Source organism: Recurvomyces mirabilis, assembly GCF_035927965.1.
Source record: "Recurvomyces mirabilis strain CCFEE 5264 chromosome Unknown scaffold_5, whole genome shotgun sequence".
NCBI lineage: Eukaryota > Fungi > Ascomycota > Dothideomycetes > Mycosphaerellales > Teratosphaeriaceae > Recurvomyces > Recurvomyces mirabilis.
In genome coordinates, this window is record NW_027041939.1 from 456,047 (window position 1) to 470,678 (window position 14,632).

The window sequence follows — 14,632 nt, forward strand, 5'->3', positions numbered from 1 at the left end:
TAAACACAGCATATGACAGTCTCACAATGGCCTCGACGACCCCCGCCACTGCCCCTCCAGGCTCGACACATCACCACCGCACATCCTCACACTCCAAGACTTTGCCCTCGCGTCCCACAACGCCTCTGCGACCACCCTCCCGGACCAGCCTACGTGCTTCGCAGACTACTCCGAGCAATACCAATCCAAGTGGCAGCAATGCCGATTTCCCTCTCGCCTCGCTCGAAGGTGCCTTCGCCGAGTTCAGCGACAGCATGGCTGACCTCGAGGCGAATTTCATGCATCTACAACTGCTGAATGAGAGCTTGGGAAGGTTCAATGAGAACTTCGGAGCATTTCTCTATGGTCTGAATATGAGTGCATTCTGTGTTGACTTTCCTGAGGTGAGCCGCCTATATACTGTGTTTCTCTCTGTGGGGAAACGCTTTTAACATCCTACTCAGGCACCAATCCCACAATCCTTTGCCCGCCATGCGACTTCCTCCTCTCAGTTAGCTGACTCGCCCTTCCGTTCCTCCCACCCTATGACAGGTACACGAAGCGGGATGGACGGGCAAGGAGACGCCGATGCGACGTTCTTGACTACCGACACATCTTTCGTGGACAACCCACCCATGAGCAGTAAGCCCTCGAGCAAGTACTCTGCCCCGCCATCGGCTGCGAGCTCGAGGCAGAGTATGATGCCTGGACGAGGGACGAGTACTCGTGGTAGAGTGGGTGTGGCGGTGGGCCGAGGTGCCAGAGGGAGCACTAGTGGCGTAGGAAGGGGCGGTACTGGAGTTGGTCGAGGAACTGCACGTGGTCGCGGAAGTGTTCGATGATTGAGCCACGACTTGGTCGAGCTCTTCTCATCTCAGCCGATTTCTCTGCACTATGGCGCGGTCTGATAACGAACCCACTATTCCATGTCACCCTGATCCATGGTCAGGTTCTTGGCGACTTCGTCATCCGACAGAAGAACAGCGGACCCCATCGTCCACCACCAGGCCGATCCGGCAACACGATCCATCCATATTTCGTCGGCTCTGCCCACGTCTGCAATTGCTCTCGAAGACCAGCATCCATATCACCATCAACGAAATCAAGCTTCACACTCCATTTCGCACCCTTCTTACCCTCCTTCTCCACCAATTGCAGCATCTTCTCAACCACACTATCATTCTCCATCGGCTCGAGAGAGCAAGTAGCATACATCACCTGCCCTCCAACCTTCACAGCTCTGAGCGCAGTCATGAGCAGATCGGCTTGTGTCGTAGCCAAACGCTTGGAAGTTCCGGTTCGCCAACTCGACATTTCTGAAGCCATCTTACCAGAAGCTGTTTTGGCGCTGGTATGAATGATATGTCGTTCCGATGAGCAAGGTGCGTCGACCAGGACTTTATCGAAGTCGCCGCCAGACATCAGTGCGTTGAGAGCAGGACCCGATTGTGTTGCGTCGATGCTCGTGGTTGTGATTCTGCCTGTTTTGAGCAGATCGGCTGGGAGGTAGGCTTTCAGATTCTCAGCGAGGCGCTTATGTCGTCTACCGTCCACTTCGTTGGAGACTAGTCTTCCAGGTCTTGCGGCTGATGTGATTGAGGTGTCGATGTGCAGGGAAGGCCAGATGTTTTGAGCCAAGGTGATGGATTTGCCTCCTGGTGCTGCACAGAGATCGAGTACGCTGTCGCCAGATCTCACGTCGAGCAGATGGGCGACGAGTGCGGATGCACCGTCGAGGTTCCAATGGGAAATTAGACGTCCATTCAGAGAAGAGACCACAGTTGGTTGTGGAAAGTCGGTCGATGTCGATACGGACACGGTAGCTTCGTTGGAGAGACCGCTTGGTGCTAACGGCCTTGTGAAGCACTGCAGATAATGCTCAGGATCTGCTGCATCAGATAGGCTGGGGAATGTCATTGCATGAAACGCTGTATTATTCTTCAACGCTCCGCTATCGTCGCCTTCAGTATTAGGAGGGAGAGGCGGGCCATGAGTCGCTTTCCAGGTATCACTAGTTGTCGCGTAGCGGTTCACTACAGCAGCATACCTTGTAGACTCGGCTAGAGCAGGATATAGTGCTTTCCACCATCGCTCTTCGCCGTAGATGGCTACGAAGTGCTTGTGAAATGGCTGTTCAATGGGAGTTGCGACGGCCCGTTTTGTCTTGGTCATATTGACGACCTCTACCCTTCTCTCGCTCCGTCAAGATGTAGGATGAGGCAGACTACATTGTGCTGTCCGCAAGACAGTTATCTGAGCACCCAACAGAGACCTGTGAATTTATGTCGTTTCGCATTGAGCCTCAGGCATTCAGCTTTTTCGGCACCAATTCCGCGCACCGAACATGATTTTCTTGAGCTTTCATTGAAGCTTGCAATGCGCCAGTACCACGACTCCATGCTCCGCACGTAATTCTACGACCTTACTGGACCCATACACAGCGCGACAGACAGCGCATTTCCCAATATGTCTTTCCGCGGTGGTGGAGGCTTTAGGGGTGGAGACCGGGGTGGACGAGGTGGAGGATTTCGAGGCGGAGATCGTGGCGGAAGAGGTGGTGGCTTTCGAGGTGGGAGAGGAGGGTTTGCGCCTCAAGGGCCTCCTGATCAGGTGTTAGGTGAGGAGTTTAGGATGAACGATGAAGGGAGAGCCAGGGACTAATCTTGTACAGAAATGGGCGAGTTCATGCACGCAACCGAGGGCGAGCTCGTCTGCTCTTCGATCAACCCCAAGATCCCATACTTTAACGCCCCGATATACCTCGAGAACAAGACCTCGATTGGCAAAGTTGACGAGATCCTCGGACCGCTAAATCAAGTTTACTTCACGATCAAACCACAAGAGGGTATTCAGGCGACGAGCTTCAAGGCTGGAGACAAGTTCTACATTGGAGGCGACAAGCTGCTGCCGCTGGAGAGATTTCTGCCTAAGCCAAAGCCCTTGCCTGGTGCAGCGAAGGTTAAGAAGCCCAGAGGAGCTGGTGGAGCTGGATCGTTTGGACGAGGTGGGAGAGGTGCTCCTCGAGGCAGAGGCGCGCCAAGAGGACGTGGTGGACCTCCCGGCCGAGGTGGATTCAGCAGCAGAGGAAGCTTCGGCGGTGGAAGGGGAGGTAGTGGCGGATTCAGCAGTCGTGGGCGGGGCGCTCCAAGAGGTCGCGGCCGAGGGTACTAGGTGGGACGACATGTGTACGTTCTCAGCACTGAAGGGCGGCGTTTCTGGAGTCCTGGGCGAACAAACGGAGAATGGGTCGTGGGACTTTTCAAGCAATGCGAAAGGTTGGCGGTATGACTTTATGTTGACAGCTCGCTTACAAATGAACTCGCAGTGTAGAAAACTGTATTACTCTAACCAATCCCGCCCCAGATGCCACTCCGTATGCGTCATACCAGGACCTCATCCTCGCTCATGTCCTTCTCGTCATGCTTATCGTGATCGCGCAATCCGAAGTCCAGCCCGTTATGCGCATCAGCCGTCTTGCTGTCATATTCATGCTCGTGGCCAGCTGCAACGGCACTGTCGAGCCCCTGAGCTTCCTCCTCAGGTACAGTCTTCGGCCTCATCGGACTGCGTGGGACAGGTTTTAGCTCTGGTGTGTCCGAGCCCAGCGGCTTGTTGAGCGAGATATGCCTCGGACTAGTCGCCATGATGAAGTCCTGGCTGCTCATACTGCCCCTGCGCTTCTTGAAGTAACCTAGCGGGTTGCGTATGATCTCCCACCAGCCTTCTAACATACTCAAGCGGACCATTAGGAAGAAGACTACAGGGCCGAGCAACTGACATACGGCATTAGCACAAGTACTTTGGCCAAGCAAGACACGTTGCGACTTACCGATGCAAGGATGAGTGTGGCGACAATCCTTGCCTCGCTCACACCAAGCCCACCAGATTGCGGCAGACAAGCCACCTTGTCACCCAAAGTCTCGATCAGACAAACACCCCAAGCCAAATCCGCAGCCGTGATTCCGTGCGAACTCGCCTCGATAGCCGCAGTCTGCTCAACAAATACCAGACCAAAGTAGATCGTCTCGTTCACGACAATGAATGCCAACAAGATCGTTCGCCACTGCAGAGCCAACACCCTTTGGATTCGAGACCACTCGACCCTCGTGCCACGCTTCGAAGCCTTCCCAGGACTCTTAGGCGTGCCCGGCTGATCACCTCTCTGTGTTGTCGTCTGACTGGTCCCACCACCCGTGTAGCCAGACACCTGCGCCTTGCCGGCAAAGGCACTGAGCGCATACTTCCACAAACACCATAGGACGGTAAGTACCAACACGACACCTCCCGCGCCAGCAAAGATCAGAATCCAGAGGAACCAGGTGGCGAAGGCGTGAGGACCGTTGGGTATGCAGACGTTGTAGAGGCGGTAGGAGACTCCTGTCAGTGGGAGGGTGAGACCGAGGAAAAGAAGCGGGAGGCCGACGCCGAGAGGGACGGAGACCCATTTGTAGATTTCGAGGTGTTTGAAGTCGAAGACTATGCGGAGAGCTGTCCAGACTGAGCGGAGGAGAACTGTGTACGATGTCAGTACAAGTCAAGATCGGTAAGGTATAATTTGACATACCCCAAACAGCAGTCCCCATAGCGCCCACCAACAATAACGCCCCTGACCACGCACAACTGAGATCCGAATGCATATTATTCGGCGTGATAGCATCATAACAGAACTCTGGCTCCGTGCTCAACGGGATGATGAACGCGATACTGAGTAACATCAGACTTATCGTCAGGCCGATGGAAAGATAATGCCGATGGGACTTGGTTTCCGGGAGCACGATGAAGGTTATCAGGAGCACGGAGTTGAGGATGAAGGCGGCGATGGAGATGTAGTTTGCGGCGGGTGCTTGGGTGTTGAAGGAGTCGCTGAAGACCCAATCGGAGATCGGGCAGGGGAGGCAGCACATGAGGGGTGGGATTGGGGAGGCGCAGAAGCGGGCGTCGACTTCTGTTTTTGTTTGTCAGCTTGGTTGTATGCTTCTCGGACTCGAGTTGAACGTACCACCGCCTGTAGGCGGGTAGAGATTCGCGTCCAGGAACGGAACAGGACATGCTGAGACGTTGACTTGGACGCCGGCTGGTGGGCCAGCGCGGCGCATAAGTTCTAGCATATGGTCCGCGAGATCTGCCATGGTGCACGACTGATCTGAAGTGGTGACGGGTGAGGTTGTAGTCGCCACCGGAAGTCAGTAGAGGTTCAGGATAGAACAAAGAATCCTTCGAGTTGTCAATCCCATCTGTGCATCCGTGGTGCCATGTACCGGGACAACGAGAGGAATGTAGATTTGAGCGCTTTCGTCCACGAGCGCTACAGCAACGTGCCGCCTAGGCTGGGCAGATATGCTGGTATCAATGGCATACTTCTGGGCCCTGTATTATTCTGATCGTCTCCTGTGACATGGCCGTGCATGTTCTATATTGAAAAGCCGGTGAAGTTACCCTCGCATACCTTGACCGCCCACATGGTCCATTAGATCAAAACAATAACCAGTAGGGATATGTCGGTGAGTGTAGATAATAAATTGCACTTGTCGTTGGTAACCATTGTGGTACTGGAAATTTACAATTGAGTAATCATATGTACAGTTGACACAATGCTCTGCGAATTTCAGCCCCGATTTGCTCGCCAAACACTTTCATCCAAATGCTGTCGATATTACCGTACTTCACATCTTCCTTCACCCCTAGCCTTTCTTAGGGTACTCCCCAGGTACATGCAAAGCACTGATACTCATATCCGTATCATGCCTCACAATCGGGGCGAATCTTCCCGTCTCATGGGCACCCTTGGCCTCCAATCCTCCAAGCCCGGATCCTGCAATTTCACCACCATCCAGACCTGTACGCCCTTCTAGTCCTTCTGAACTCGTGCCAGGTGCTGGCAGGTTGGCTACAGGCTCTGATACCTCGGACTGGCGCAGCGGTGTGGGCGCAATGACTGGAGCTGCCGCCAGAGAAGTGATGACTGGAGCAGACACACTCGGCACCGGTGGGACAACTTGAGACTGCTGCAAAGGCGTTGAGGTCTCCGCAGAAGTGGTGGACGGAGCAGTCAGGGCAGTCAAATTATCATTGGAGCCCGGCCGATTTGGGATGCCCCCTGCCATCACACCCATGTCGTTTACCATGGGACGTCTCGTCTCCTCCTGCACAGTTGTAGGTTTAAATGCCTGTTCCTGCTCGCGAGCTGCATTCGTCTGACGTTGATTACGAAGGTACTCTCCGCCAGCGACTCCTGCGCCGACGCCTGCCACGCCTGCTGCCGTGGGTGCCATCCAATCGCCGTACATGCTGTTATAGCGATCGGGAGTATTACCTAAAAAAGGACGTTGCTGTGCTGGACTAAACGTGGCTGGTTGCGGTTGCTGGTTAGGAACATCAGCAGGCTGCGAAGTGGGATCGTAAGTAGTCGATGGTAAGGTCGTGATCGCAGCTGGCTGTTGCTGATTCACAGGCTGGTTGGGCTGCACGGGAAGACTGTACGTCTGCGTCTGCATTGGCGCGCGGGAGGTCTCGGCAGCTTGAGAGGGATATACTGGCTCATCATCGTCGTAGTATTGCCGCCCTTCCACGGTGGCCGGACCTGGCTGGTAGTCGGGTATCGTGCGATTGCCGGCAGACACACCATCCAGCTTGTATGGGTTCTGACCAGTACGGTCGTACGCTTCGGCGGCGGAGCCAGCCAGCAGACCCTTACCACCACCCACTGCGAGGAAATCTCGATCTGTTTCTTCGCTACCGCTAGATGGCGTAAGAGCACGAGTGCGTGGTACGTTAGTATTAGAAGGGAATCGTCCTCCTGCAAGAACACAGCAGAGGTCAGTATACGACGATCTCGGACAGAACGGGACACACGCGATACAACGAAAAGGGCCAGCACTCACTCACCTGGTGCCGGACGCTGCGGTCGACTCTCCTGCGGGTGGACTTCAGCCAGACTAGCGACATCGGCACGATACGGCGCTGCGTCTGCCTCGTCGTCTTCGAAGCCCTCGTCGCTGACGGTGGCGCCATCACTCGTCCCACTGATGCTCCTGGCATGCTTGCGGACAAAAGCGGTACGTGCTTCGCCAGTAGATTCGGTCAAAACACGAATGTCTTCGTACCACGCCATCATCGTGTCATGTGTCTCGGCGCGGAAGACCCAGTTGTGGCCTTTGTGCACGCCTCCGCTTTGCTTGCCTTTGAGCATGAATTTGTTGCTTGAAGAGCCGACCTCAGACTTCGAGCCGAGTCTTTGGTCAAGTAGGTAGAGGGACATGACTGGAGGTTGGGTGTAGATCTTGTCGGCAGACTTGAATTCGTGGAGATGAGTGGGCGAGAGCACATACCAGCCTGGTGTGTAAGACTTAAGGTATTTGCTCTTGCGCTCGAGCATGCCGGCGCGCACTTCGGTCGCTGCTGGGTGATGCTTTCCTGGATATTGTATGTCCTCGATCCTGCGGAGAGGCAGCTCTGGGTGCACAAAGTGAGGGTCGTTTACAACGAAGTGCATCCAATCCTGGTCCTTTGGCATTGCGATGGGCCCGCTCCGGAGGCCTTCTACTACGTGGTGGGCGTCGTCGGCTTCACGCTTCAAGATGCCGGCCAATGCATTGTATGCTTTCTGAATCTCTCCAACCACAATCGACTCGAGTTCGCGACCAGAGCTTTCAAGATTGAGGTAGGCCTAGTCAGAGTTAGCAAAGTCGCCCATTACCTGACTCTTGACGTTCTCACCCTGTGAAGATAGTTCTCCTCATCGATCTGTCGCTCAACCATTCTGTCCACGCCAAGCTTGACAACGAAAGGATCATTCTTGCCCGTCGCATTTCCATCCTCATGATCTGCATGCTGCAAAGCCTCCTGCAGTTTCTCCACTTCACGTCGCGTAACCTCCTTCTCCTTATCCACGCTATTCTTGAAGTCACCACTCAGGCTCTTGATCTCCTTAATCTTCTGTCCCAAGTCGCTTCGCAAGCCTGTCAGCGCTCCGATAACATCATTCTCAATTTCACGAGATTTGTTTGCTTCGGCAATCGATCGTTTGTGGTAGTCGTCCAGCATGCGCGTAGCTTCACCGAGACCATGCTCGCTCATGAACACCGATGGGTTGACGATGCTGGAGATAGTGCTCTGCACCTTCTTGACAGCCTTAGCTCGCGAGTCGTATGAGTCCTGGATCTCGCGAAAGTATGCGATGAGTGACTTGAGCAGCTGTCGCCATGCTTGGAAGCGATTGGCTAGCACTTCAGTCGGCGAGCCTTGAGTAGGCACTGGTGTATGGAATATGCTGTTGAAGTCCTCGTCCGAGCCCATGCCTCGTGAGGTACTCTTGATGCTGCCAGCCGTCATGCTCTTCCTGCTCGCACTCCGCTTCAGACTGCCCACACGCTTCATACTAGACTTCTTCCTCAACGTATTGCTCCGTGACGGCGCCGCAGCCGGTACAGCCGTAGTCGCAGTCGAAGCCGATCGATTAACTCCCACATTGCCATCTTGTAGGGCGGAATTGTCTATCTGGCTTCCGTTGTAGTCTTCGCTGTAGGAGCCTGCCGGGTACGGATACTGTCTCTGTTGCGACAAAGGCGATGCGTTCGCAGCGGACGGGTTGCCTTGCGCGAAGTCGGATATGCCTGTGCCTGGATGCGTGCCGTAGCCTCTGCCCATGTGTGAATCCGAGGGACCTGGCACGGAGCCATATGGAGCTCCGGATGTAGACATGATGATGCTGTTGTCGCGACAGAGTTGCTACCTGCTGCAGGTTTGGTGGGCGTTTGCGACTGGCCGCGGCGAGATCAAGTTACTACAGGAAGTAAGAAGGGGAGCGTGACGACAGCCAAACAACTATTGGAACTATTGCTGCGCCTCGGGAGTGACGGATACCGCTTTGGGCGAGAAAGTATGCTGTTCTGGAGGCGCGGATGCACGGCTTCCTCTTTGTTCTTCAGTGACGTACAATACAACAACAAGAAGTATATGTGCTCCGCGGACACTCGCAAGGCTGCTCTGCTCTGCAAATGTGACTGATGATATGCATGTGTCCAAGGTGCAACATTCAAGATGGGGTTGTTTCCCTCATCTACCCAAACTTCGTTGCTATCGAATGTTTGCCCGCCAGCGCTTTACTGCGTACGATGGGGAAACTCAATCGTGTCGTTGGTCTCTGCTGTGACATTCAAGAGATTGCGACCAACAGGGGGTGACGTATGGCTCGGCCCAGGCCTTCGGGGGATGATTTGCATTGCAGTCATGCCTGTGCTGATCCCCTGTCATCGTGTCATGTAAATTGTTTCTGCAGACAACCACATGAACCATGCGGACAAGCGACTCCATGTGTGTCAAACAGAAGGGATACATGTATGTACAGCTACAGAGAGCACCGTGGTTACCTCTTCAGCAACCATCTGCCATTGCTATGTGCCCTACCCATCTAACCGTAACCGGCCGACGGCGGCGCAATGTGGACTTGCTCAGCATGGAGCCGGCGTACAAGCGAGAGGTATAGCTTCAGTGTACTCCACATGCACTCCTGGCAAGATGCTCGGCTCGACATCAGTCATCTCGGCAACTGCAATGGAAGCACATTAAGGATGCCAATGTGCTTCCATTCCATGCCATTCCATGGCCACCACAGAACTCCGCCAGTGGCTGTATACAAGGCCCTTTGTTTCTGATATGGTCGTGTGGTTTTTCAACAAAGCAAGACGTCGACAAGGGCTGTGCCTCAAATCATCCTGATGCTCGTAAAGGTTCCTTTGCCTCGTCTGCCTGGTAAGCCATCGCACCTGCCAGCTTCTTCTTCGACCGCAGCCGCATCAAGACGCCTATGTACAGCATTCTCGTGAGTAGGAGTGTAAGCACCTTCGCAATTCCGGAGTAGAAGGATGAAGTCTGCCAGCTCGGATTAGAGACAGCACTAATTCTCTCCAAACCAAAGATGTCGACTTACCTGGATGGTACAATACCTGGCAAAGTTGACGTTCGTGATCACAGCCTGCAGCTCTTTCGCTTGATGGCTACAAGTCCATCCCCAGAGATCCCTGCATGCACTTAATCAGCGGGCAGCCTCCCTGCGTGTTTATCCCCATCGCAGGGAAGTGAGAACCACCTACCGAAACTTCCCATCAACAGGCACCTTTCCATACCGATAATACGCCGCAGTCCCAACCCAAACACACACCTCCATGACCAAAAGACCCTTATGCCACCACTTGCCCACCTGAGCCGCAGCATTAGCTTTCTTTACGCCACGGAAGTACGCCAATAGAACTCCCAGGTCGAAAAGGAATGAGACTAGTGCTGCGCTGAAGTAGACGTAGGTGAAGATGGTATGGGTATCTTGAGCCCAAGCTGTCCGCTTTTGGCCGTTGACTGTGAAGTAGGTGTCTTTTGTCCTAAGAAATTTGTAGATAGTCATTGCCAAGGGCGCGAGTGGCGCGGCGCTGAGGATGGTGGCTAGGACGCGTGAGACGAGGCGCAGGACGCGGACATTGTTCTTGATCTTGGAATCTTGGGCGGAGAGGCGAAGGAGTTGTGGGTCCGTGGGTGTGTTGGGGGTTAGAGGCGAGTAGTCTGCCTGACTCGGGTCCAGGGAGGTACTCGAGACTGTGTACATTGGCTTCAGAGGTATGCTCGGCGCTTGTAGTGGTTGCTGACCGTATTGATATTGTGCGGGAGCGTAGCCAGTTGCAGTCTGTCCTTGATACTGCTGCTGCGAGCAGTCATGCATAGCCGGCTGGCCATGCTGCTGGGGCGGGTACTTGTAATTGTACGCCATCGTTGCGAAATGTCCTCGATGGCCGGCTGGTCGATCGAACGCTTGGTCAGAAGTTGGCGATCAGTCCACCAGATAGTCACGGCTCACGAGAACTAAATCGCATTGTTCAATGGGGAAGCTGGGGCGCAGCTCTTGAAGTAGTAGATTACATAGCGAAGGATGGTACTTTACAGACTGTGGCCTGATCATTTAGTCTCTACAGCGTGAAACTCTCTTTACCGACATGCAGCGCCTCAAATGTCGAGAGCTTCAACGGCCAGGCTGTGCGGAAGCTGGACCATCATCAGCATGCTTCGCACAAGGACGAGCCATGGCAGTTTAGGGGCGTTCGAAATGGCCAGGACTTGAAGCCGCAGCCGTTGTCCCAGGCGAGGATGCAAGCTCTAAAGCGGCCTCGCAGGGTAACGACATTAGACAAACAGGAGATGTTATTGCTCTTGATAAGGTGCTCTGCAGGCCCCTGAGTGCCTGACCCACTACTTGTGGCGTTCTTCTCGGCGGCGAGGATCCTTCGCGTCGTGCGGCCGAGAAGGTCTGCCGCTGAATGCGGAAGTGCGTAGAGTACGGTAAACGGTGGTACAAGAGCTGTATTACCGTGCATTTCATGTCTCGTAACACGATATAATGCAATCTATAACAATGTCTCGAATCATCCGGCGAACGCAAAATGCCCAAGATTCAGCTTCGGCCGTACATGCGCCTCGTCAACTTCACTTCTGGCAGGACTATTCGGTACAAGGAAGTCTTCACTACCTTTGGCGTTCAGCACATGATCTGGCGTCCTTGCTCGCTCCTGCAACATCGACCAATGTTCCACATCCTCAGCGTTGTCGATATCGACTGCACTTGGGCCAAGAATTGGTGAAGATCCAGCTACAAGTGTCTCAACGACTGTCGGGTTCGCTACGACCTGAATCTTGCGTAGCGAGGTAGAAGACGATGTCAATGCTCTGCCGAGTATAGCGTTTGGTTGCATATCATATAGAGGTGGAGCTGCTGCTCTCGCGGAAGGACGCGGCTGTGCTTCAGGCTTCAATTCCCACTTCGACCTCAGATCTGCGAAGGCTGTGTTGATGCCTTTACTGAACACGTTGTAGGGCAGGGCTACCTCGTCCGGGGGCCGTGAAGTCGTGAGAAGGGAATTGTGCCCAGGCACTCGCTCGGGTTCCGTCTCCAGTGACCTATGGTCCGCAGTCTGCTTGTTAAGCTCGATGGTATCGCGCGGCGCATCACTATAGACGACGACCTTCTTGCGTTTCTTCGGCGACGGTGTGGTAGTGATCGGCATTTTTGCTTCGAGCTCCGCTGGTGGGCTGATCGTAGTCTTCAAGTCGGTCCAAATCTCGAAGTTGTCCTGCTTCCTCTGCCCTGACACCTTCCGCAATGATGGGCTAGGCTGTACCGCTTGTTTGGAAAAGAAGCGGCTCGTGGCGGCCTGTGATCCCGTCGCATGTTTCTCGGGGGAACCTAACAATCTCTCTGAACACAGACGCTGCCTCTTAGGCGATGCTCGAGGCCCTAAGGCAGTTGGAGCAGTGACGGTCCGCCGCAGCGGCTGAGGAGCAGACGGTGGTGGTATGGCTGGTGATAATCGGCCGATGGCGGAGATCGGTGCCGTCTGTATCTGCGAAGCTGACCATGATGTGGTGCGTTGCGACTCTAGCAAGCGTTGCTGACTTGGAGAGGGTGTGAACGAGTTCGGATCGAGCTCGGCGAGAGGCGTCCGTCTTGCTTTGAAGAACTCTGCAATGGTCTTGCCTTGCTTGTCGTCCGGCGTTTGAGCTGATCTCGTGCGAGACAGCGGCTGCTGAGGTTGCCGTGCTGGCAGTACTAGTCGTTGCTTTGTGTTAGGGTCCAGATCGCCCACCGCGACACCAGCAGCGATCTGAGGCTCGACTGAATGACCGATGTATGGCATGTCCTCTGCATCGAGCTCTGCTGGTATGGCATTGAGATTGACGAGTGCCTGGGCTTCAGGACAGAATACCCATTGGTACAGAAACGTCTGCTCGGCCCTCGTGAAAGCCTCCAGATACCCTGGAGGCACTTTCATCTTTCCATCGAATTGCACTGTTCTCACAACACGATCAACAGCCTTGTGCTTCCGTACGAGCCTGTACGCAGTCTTCAATCCCATCTTCTCTATACCTGGCAGGTAATCACACCCACTCAGCATGGCCATCATCCGGAACTCCTTGTCCGCCCAGCCCACCAAGCTGATCTCTCGGCAAGCCGTGAAGTCAGCGCGATTAATCATGATGCATTCGCCGTATTGATCCAGCTTTGTGAGCAGACATTGCGCGCCAAAGACGAGCAGGTCCGAGTCCTCGCTCAATATGCCAGATATAATGCCCTGCTTCTCCAGATATGCTAGTTGACTGTCTGCTTCGTAGGGTGCCACGATGTATGGCACGTCCAGTCTCTTCAGCTCTTCGATAAGCTCTCGTGCCATCAACGGACTGACATCGACCGCTTTTTGCAACTCCAGATGCGCCTGCGATACTCGTCCCATGCGTAAGAGCTCCAGGCCTGCACGCTTACTCTCCTTCCGTCTCGTAGCGCGGTCCCTCTCTGTATGAGATTTGCTCGGTAGATAGTCGCCATCGAAGATCAGGAAAGGCTTCACGCCAAAGTGTATAAGCATCCGCACACGGCTGAGTGCGAACTCAATATGCTTCCTGGTCGGCTTCTGCTGGGCGAGTTCGATAGCGCACGCAACTGTGCCACGATGCAGCCAGCCATAGGCATCAATACCCAATGTCTGACCAGCAAAATTCCGAAGGTGTGTTGGCTTTTGTATGCTCTTTAGCAGTGGCAGAAGACCTGCATATCGTCAGCTTAGGTTGACATATACTGCTCCTAGATGGCTTCTTGCCTTGGATGCCCATGCTGGCTGCCGCGAGGCAATGCCCCTGTTCAGCCTTGAGTCGGTACCTGTCAGCTCATACTGCGGACCATGTCATTCTCCGGGCGCTCCTGGATTGCAATGTAGACTTATAAGAAAGATGCGTGTATGCGATATTGAAATCGAGATGACGCGAAGTTGGGGACGCGTCGAGCGGGCAGGAGCGGCCGTCCCCCGCTGGACCCCCACGGTGCCTTCCTCTTCATCAAAATTTCCACAAACAACATCATTCTTAACACAAATTTCGCCACCATGCCCTCCAAGCTGGTAAAAGTGCAGAAGCATGTCACCAAGAAGAAAGGAGCCAAGCCCACTGCTTTGCACGAGAATAGCAGAGATGCGCGGCGTCTACGTAAAGCCGGAGCCCGAGACGACAAGATCACGAAGCAGCACTCTGTGAGAGAAAAGGCGAACAGACAGTGGCTCGAACGGGTAGCGTTTCTTTCAGACAACCTTCCCGACACTCTGCATCCGATGGAGATGCCTGCCGTACAGGCCTTAGCCGAAGAGTACCTGACTCGCAACGAGGACGAGATAGAGCAGCTGCAGTCTGAGCGTAGACCTGGACGACCGCCAGCTACTCGATTGACGCTACTTGAGCAGCAGAAGAAGGTCGAGGCCAAGGAGTACGAGACTGGATTCTGGGTGCCGAATCTTGCCGATGAGGAGACTTTGATCAAGCTTGATAAGTGGGATGGAAGCTGGATCGGTCTAGCTAACATGCGCTTTGTGAGGATTGATGCAGGTGGCAAAGTGCACGAGAGTCAGTTCCCGCCGAGAGGGGCGGCTTGATCACGCTGTGTGGCTTTCAGCAGCTTTCACTCACTGCAACGCTCCGCTCATCAATGCGAGCCTTTTACAAGCGGCTGCTGAAAGTCCATGGTCGCAGCAGTGTGGCTTGGTCGATACTTCATCCTTCGACGCCTTCCATCAGCGTGTGCCAGTCATACACAATCTTACGATAGCCTCTCCACAATCGTGGCGGACAGCAG

The 14,632-nt window shown here is 54.3% G+C and overlaps 8 protein-coding genes across 8 annotated transcripts; 3 read left to right on the forward strand and 5 right to left on the reverse strand.

The window, feature by feature from the left end:
* Positions 1–26: 26 nt before the first annotated feature.
* DAM1 (DASH complex subunit dam1) lies at positions 27–821 on the forward strand (the record flags this gene model as incomplete). Its single annotated transcript, XM_064835190.1, has 2 exons — positions 27–383; positions 444–821. 2 exons carry the CDS (start codon positions 27–29, stop codon positions 819–821), a joined length of 735 nt encoding a protein of 244 aa, XP_064697125.1.
* A 77-nt stretch (positions 822–898) lies between these two features.
* LTS14_002485 (uncharacterized protein) lies at positions 899–2,151 on the reverse strand (the record flags this gene model as incomplete). The annotated part of the gene is made up of 2 exons (XM_064835191.1): positions 899–1,035; positions 1,116–2,151. 2 exons carry the CDS (start codon positions 2,149–2,151, stop codon positions 899–901), a joined length of 1,173 nt encoding a protein of 390 aa, XP_064697126.1.
* Positions 2,152–2,445: 294 nt separating this feature from the next.
* GAR1 (H/ACA snoRNP pseudouridylase subunit) lies at positions 2,446–3,150 on the forward strand (the record flags this gene model as incomplete). Its single annotated transcript, XM_064835192.1, has 2 exons — positions 2,446–2,596; positions 2,651–3,150. The coding sequence occupies 2 exons, from the start codon at positions 2,446–2,448 to the stop codon at positions 3,148–3,150; spliced, it is 651 nt and encodes a 216-aa protein (XP_064697127.1).
* A 209-nt stretch (positions 3,151–3,359) lies between these two features.
* LTS14_002487 (uncharacterized protein) lies at positions 3,360–5,108 on the reverse strand (the record flags this gene model as incomplete). The annotated part of the gene is made up of 4 exons (XM_064835193.1): positions 3,360–3,752; positions 3,809–4,491; positions 4,544–4,924; positions 4,979–5,108. 4 exons carry the CDS (start codon positions 5,106–5,108, stop codon positions 3,360–3,362), a joined length of 1,587 nt encoding a protein of 528 aa, XP_064697128.1.
* A 552-nt stretch (positions 5,109–5,660) lies between these two features.
* Positions 5,661–8,679, reverse strand: SLM2 (phosphatidylinositol 4,5-bisphosphate-binding protein; the record flags this gene model as incomplete). Its single annotated transcript, XM_064835194.1, has 3 exons — positions 5,661–6,775; positions 6,865–7,645; positions 7,696–8,679. The coding sequence occupies 3 exons, from the start codon at positions 8,677–8,679 to the stop codon at positions 5,661–5,663; spliced, it is 2,880 nt and encodes a 959-aa protein (XP_064697129.1).
* A 1,008-nt stretch (positions 8,680–9,687) lies between these two features.
* On the reverse strand, positions 9,688–10,735 carry LTS14_002489 (uncharacterized protein; the record flags this gene model as incomplete). Its single annotated transcript, XM_064835195.1, has 3 exons — positions 9,688–9,849; positions 9,908–9,998; positions 10,071–10,735. The coding sequence occupies 3 exons, from the start codon at positions 10,733–10,735 to the stop codon at positions 9,688–9,690; spliced, it is 918 nt and encodes a 305-aa protein (XP_064697130.1).
* A 649-nt stretch (positions 10,736–11,384) lies between these two features.
* On the reverse strand, positions 11,385–13,623 carry EXO1 (Rad2 nuclease; the record flags this gene model as incomplete). The annotated part of the gene is made up of 2 exons (XM_064835196.1): positions 11,385–13,558; positions 13,590–13,623. The coding sequence occupies 2 exons, from the start codon at positions 13,621–13,623 to the stop codon at positions 11,385–11,387; spliced, it is 2,208 nt and encodes a 735-aa protein (XP_064697131.1).
* A 269-nt stretch (positions 13,624–13,892) lies between these two features.
* Positions 13,893–14,432, forward strand: TMA16 (translation machinery-associated protein 16; the record flags this gene model as incomplete). The annotated part of the gene is made up of 1 exon (XM_064835197.1): positions 13,893–14,432. One exon carries the CDS (start codon positions 13,893–13,895, stop codon positions 14,430–14,432), a length of 540 nt encoding a protein of 179 aa, XP_064697132.1.
* Between the last annotated feature and the right edge of the window lie 200 nt (positions 14,433–14,632).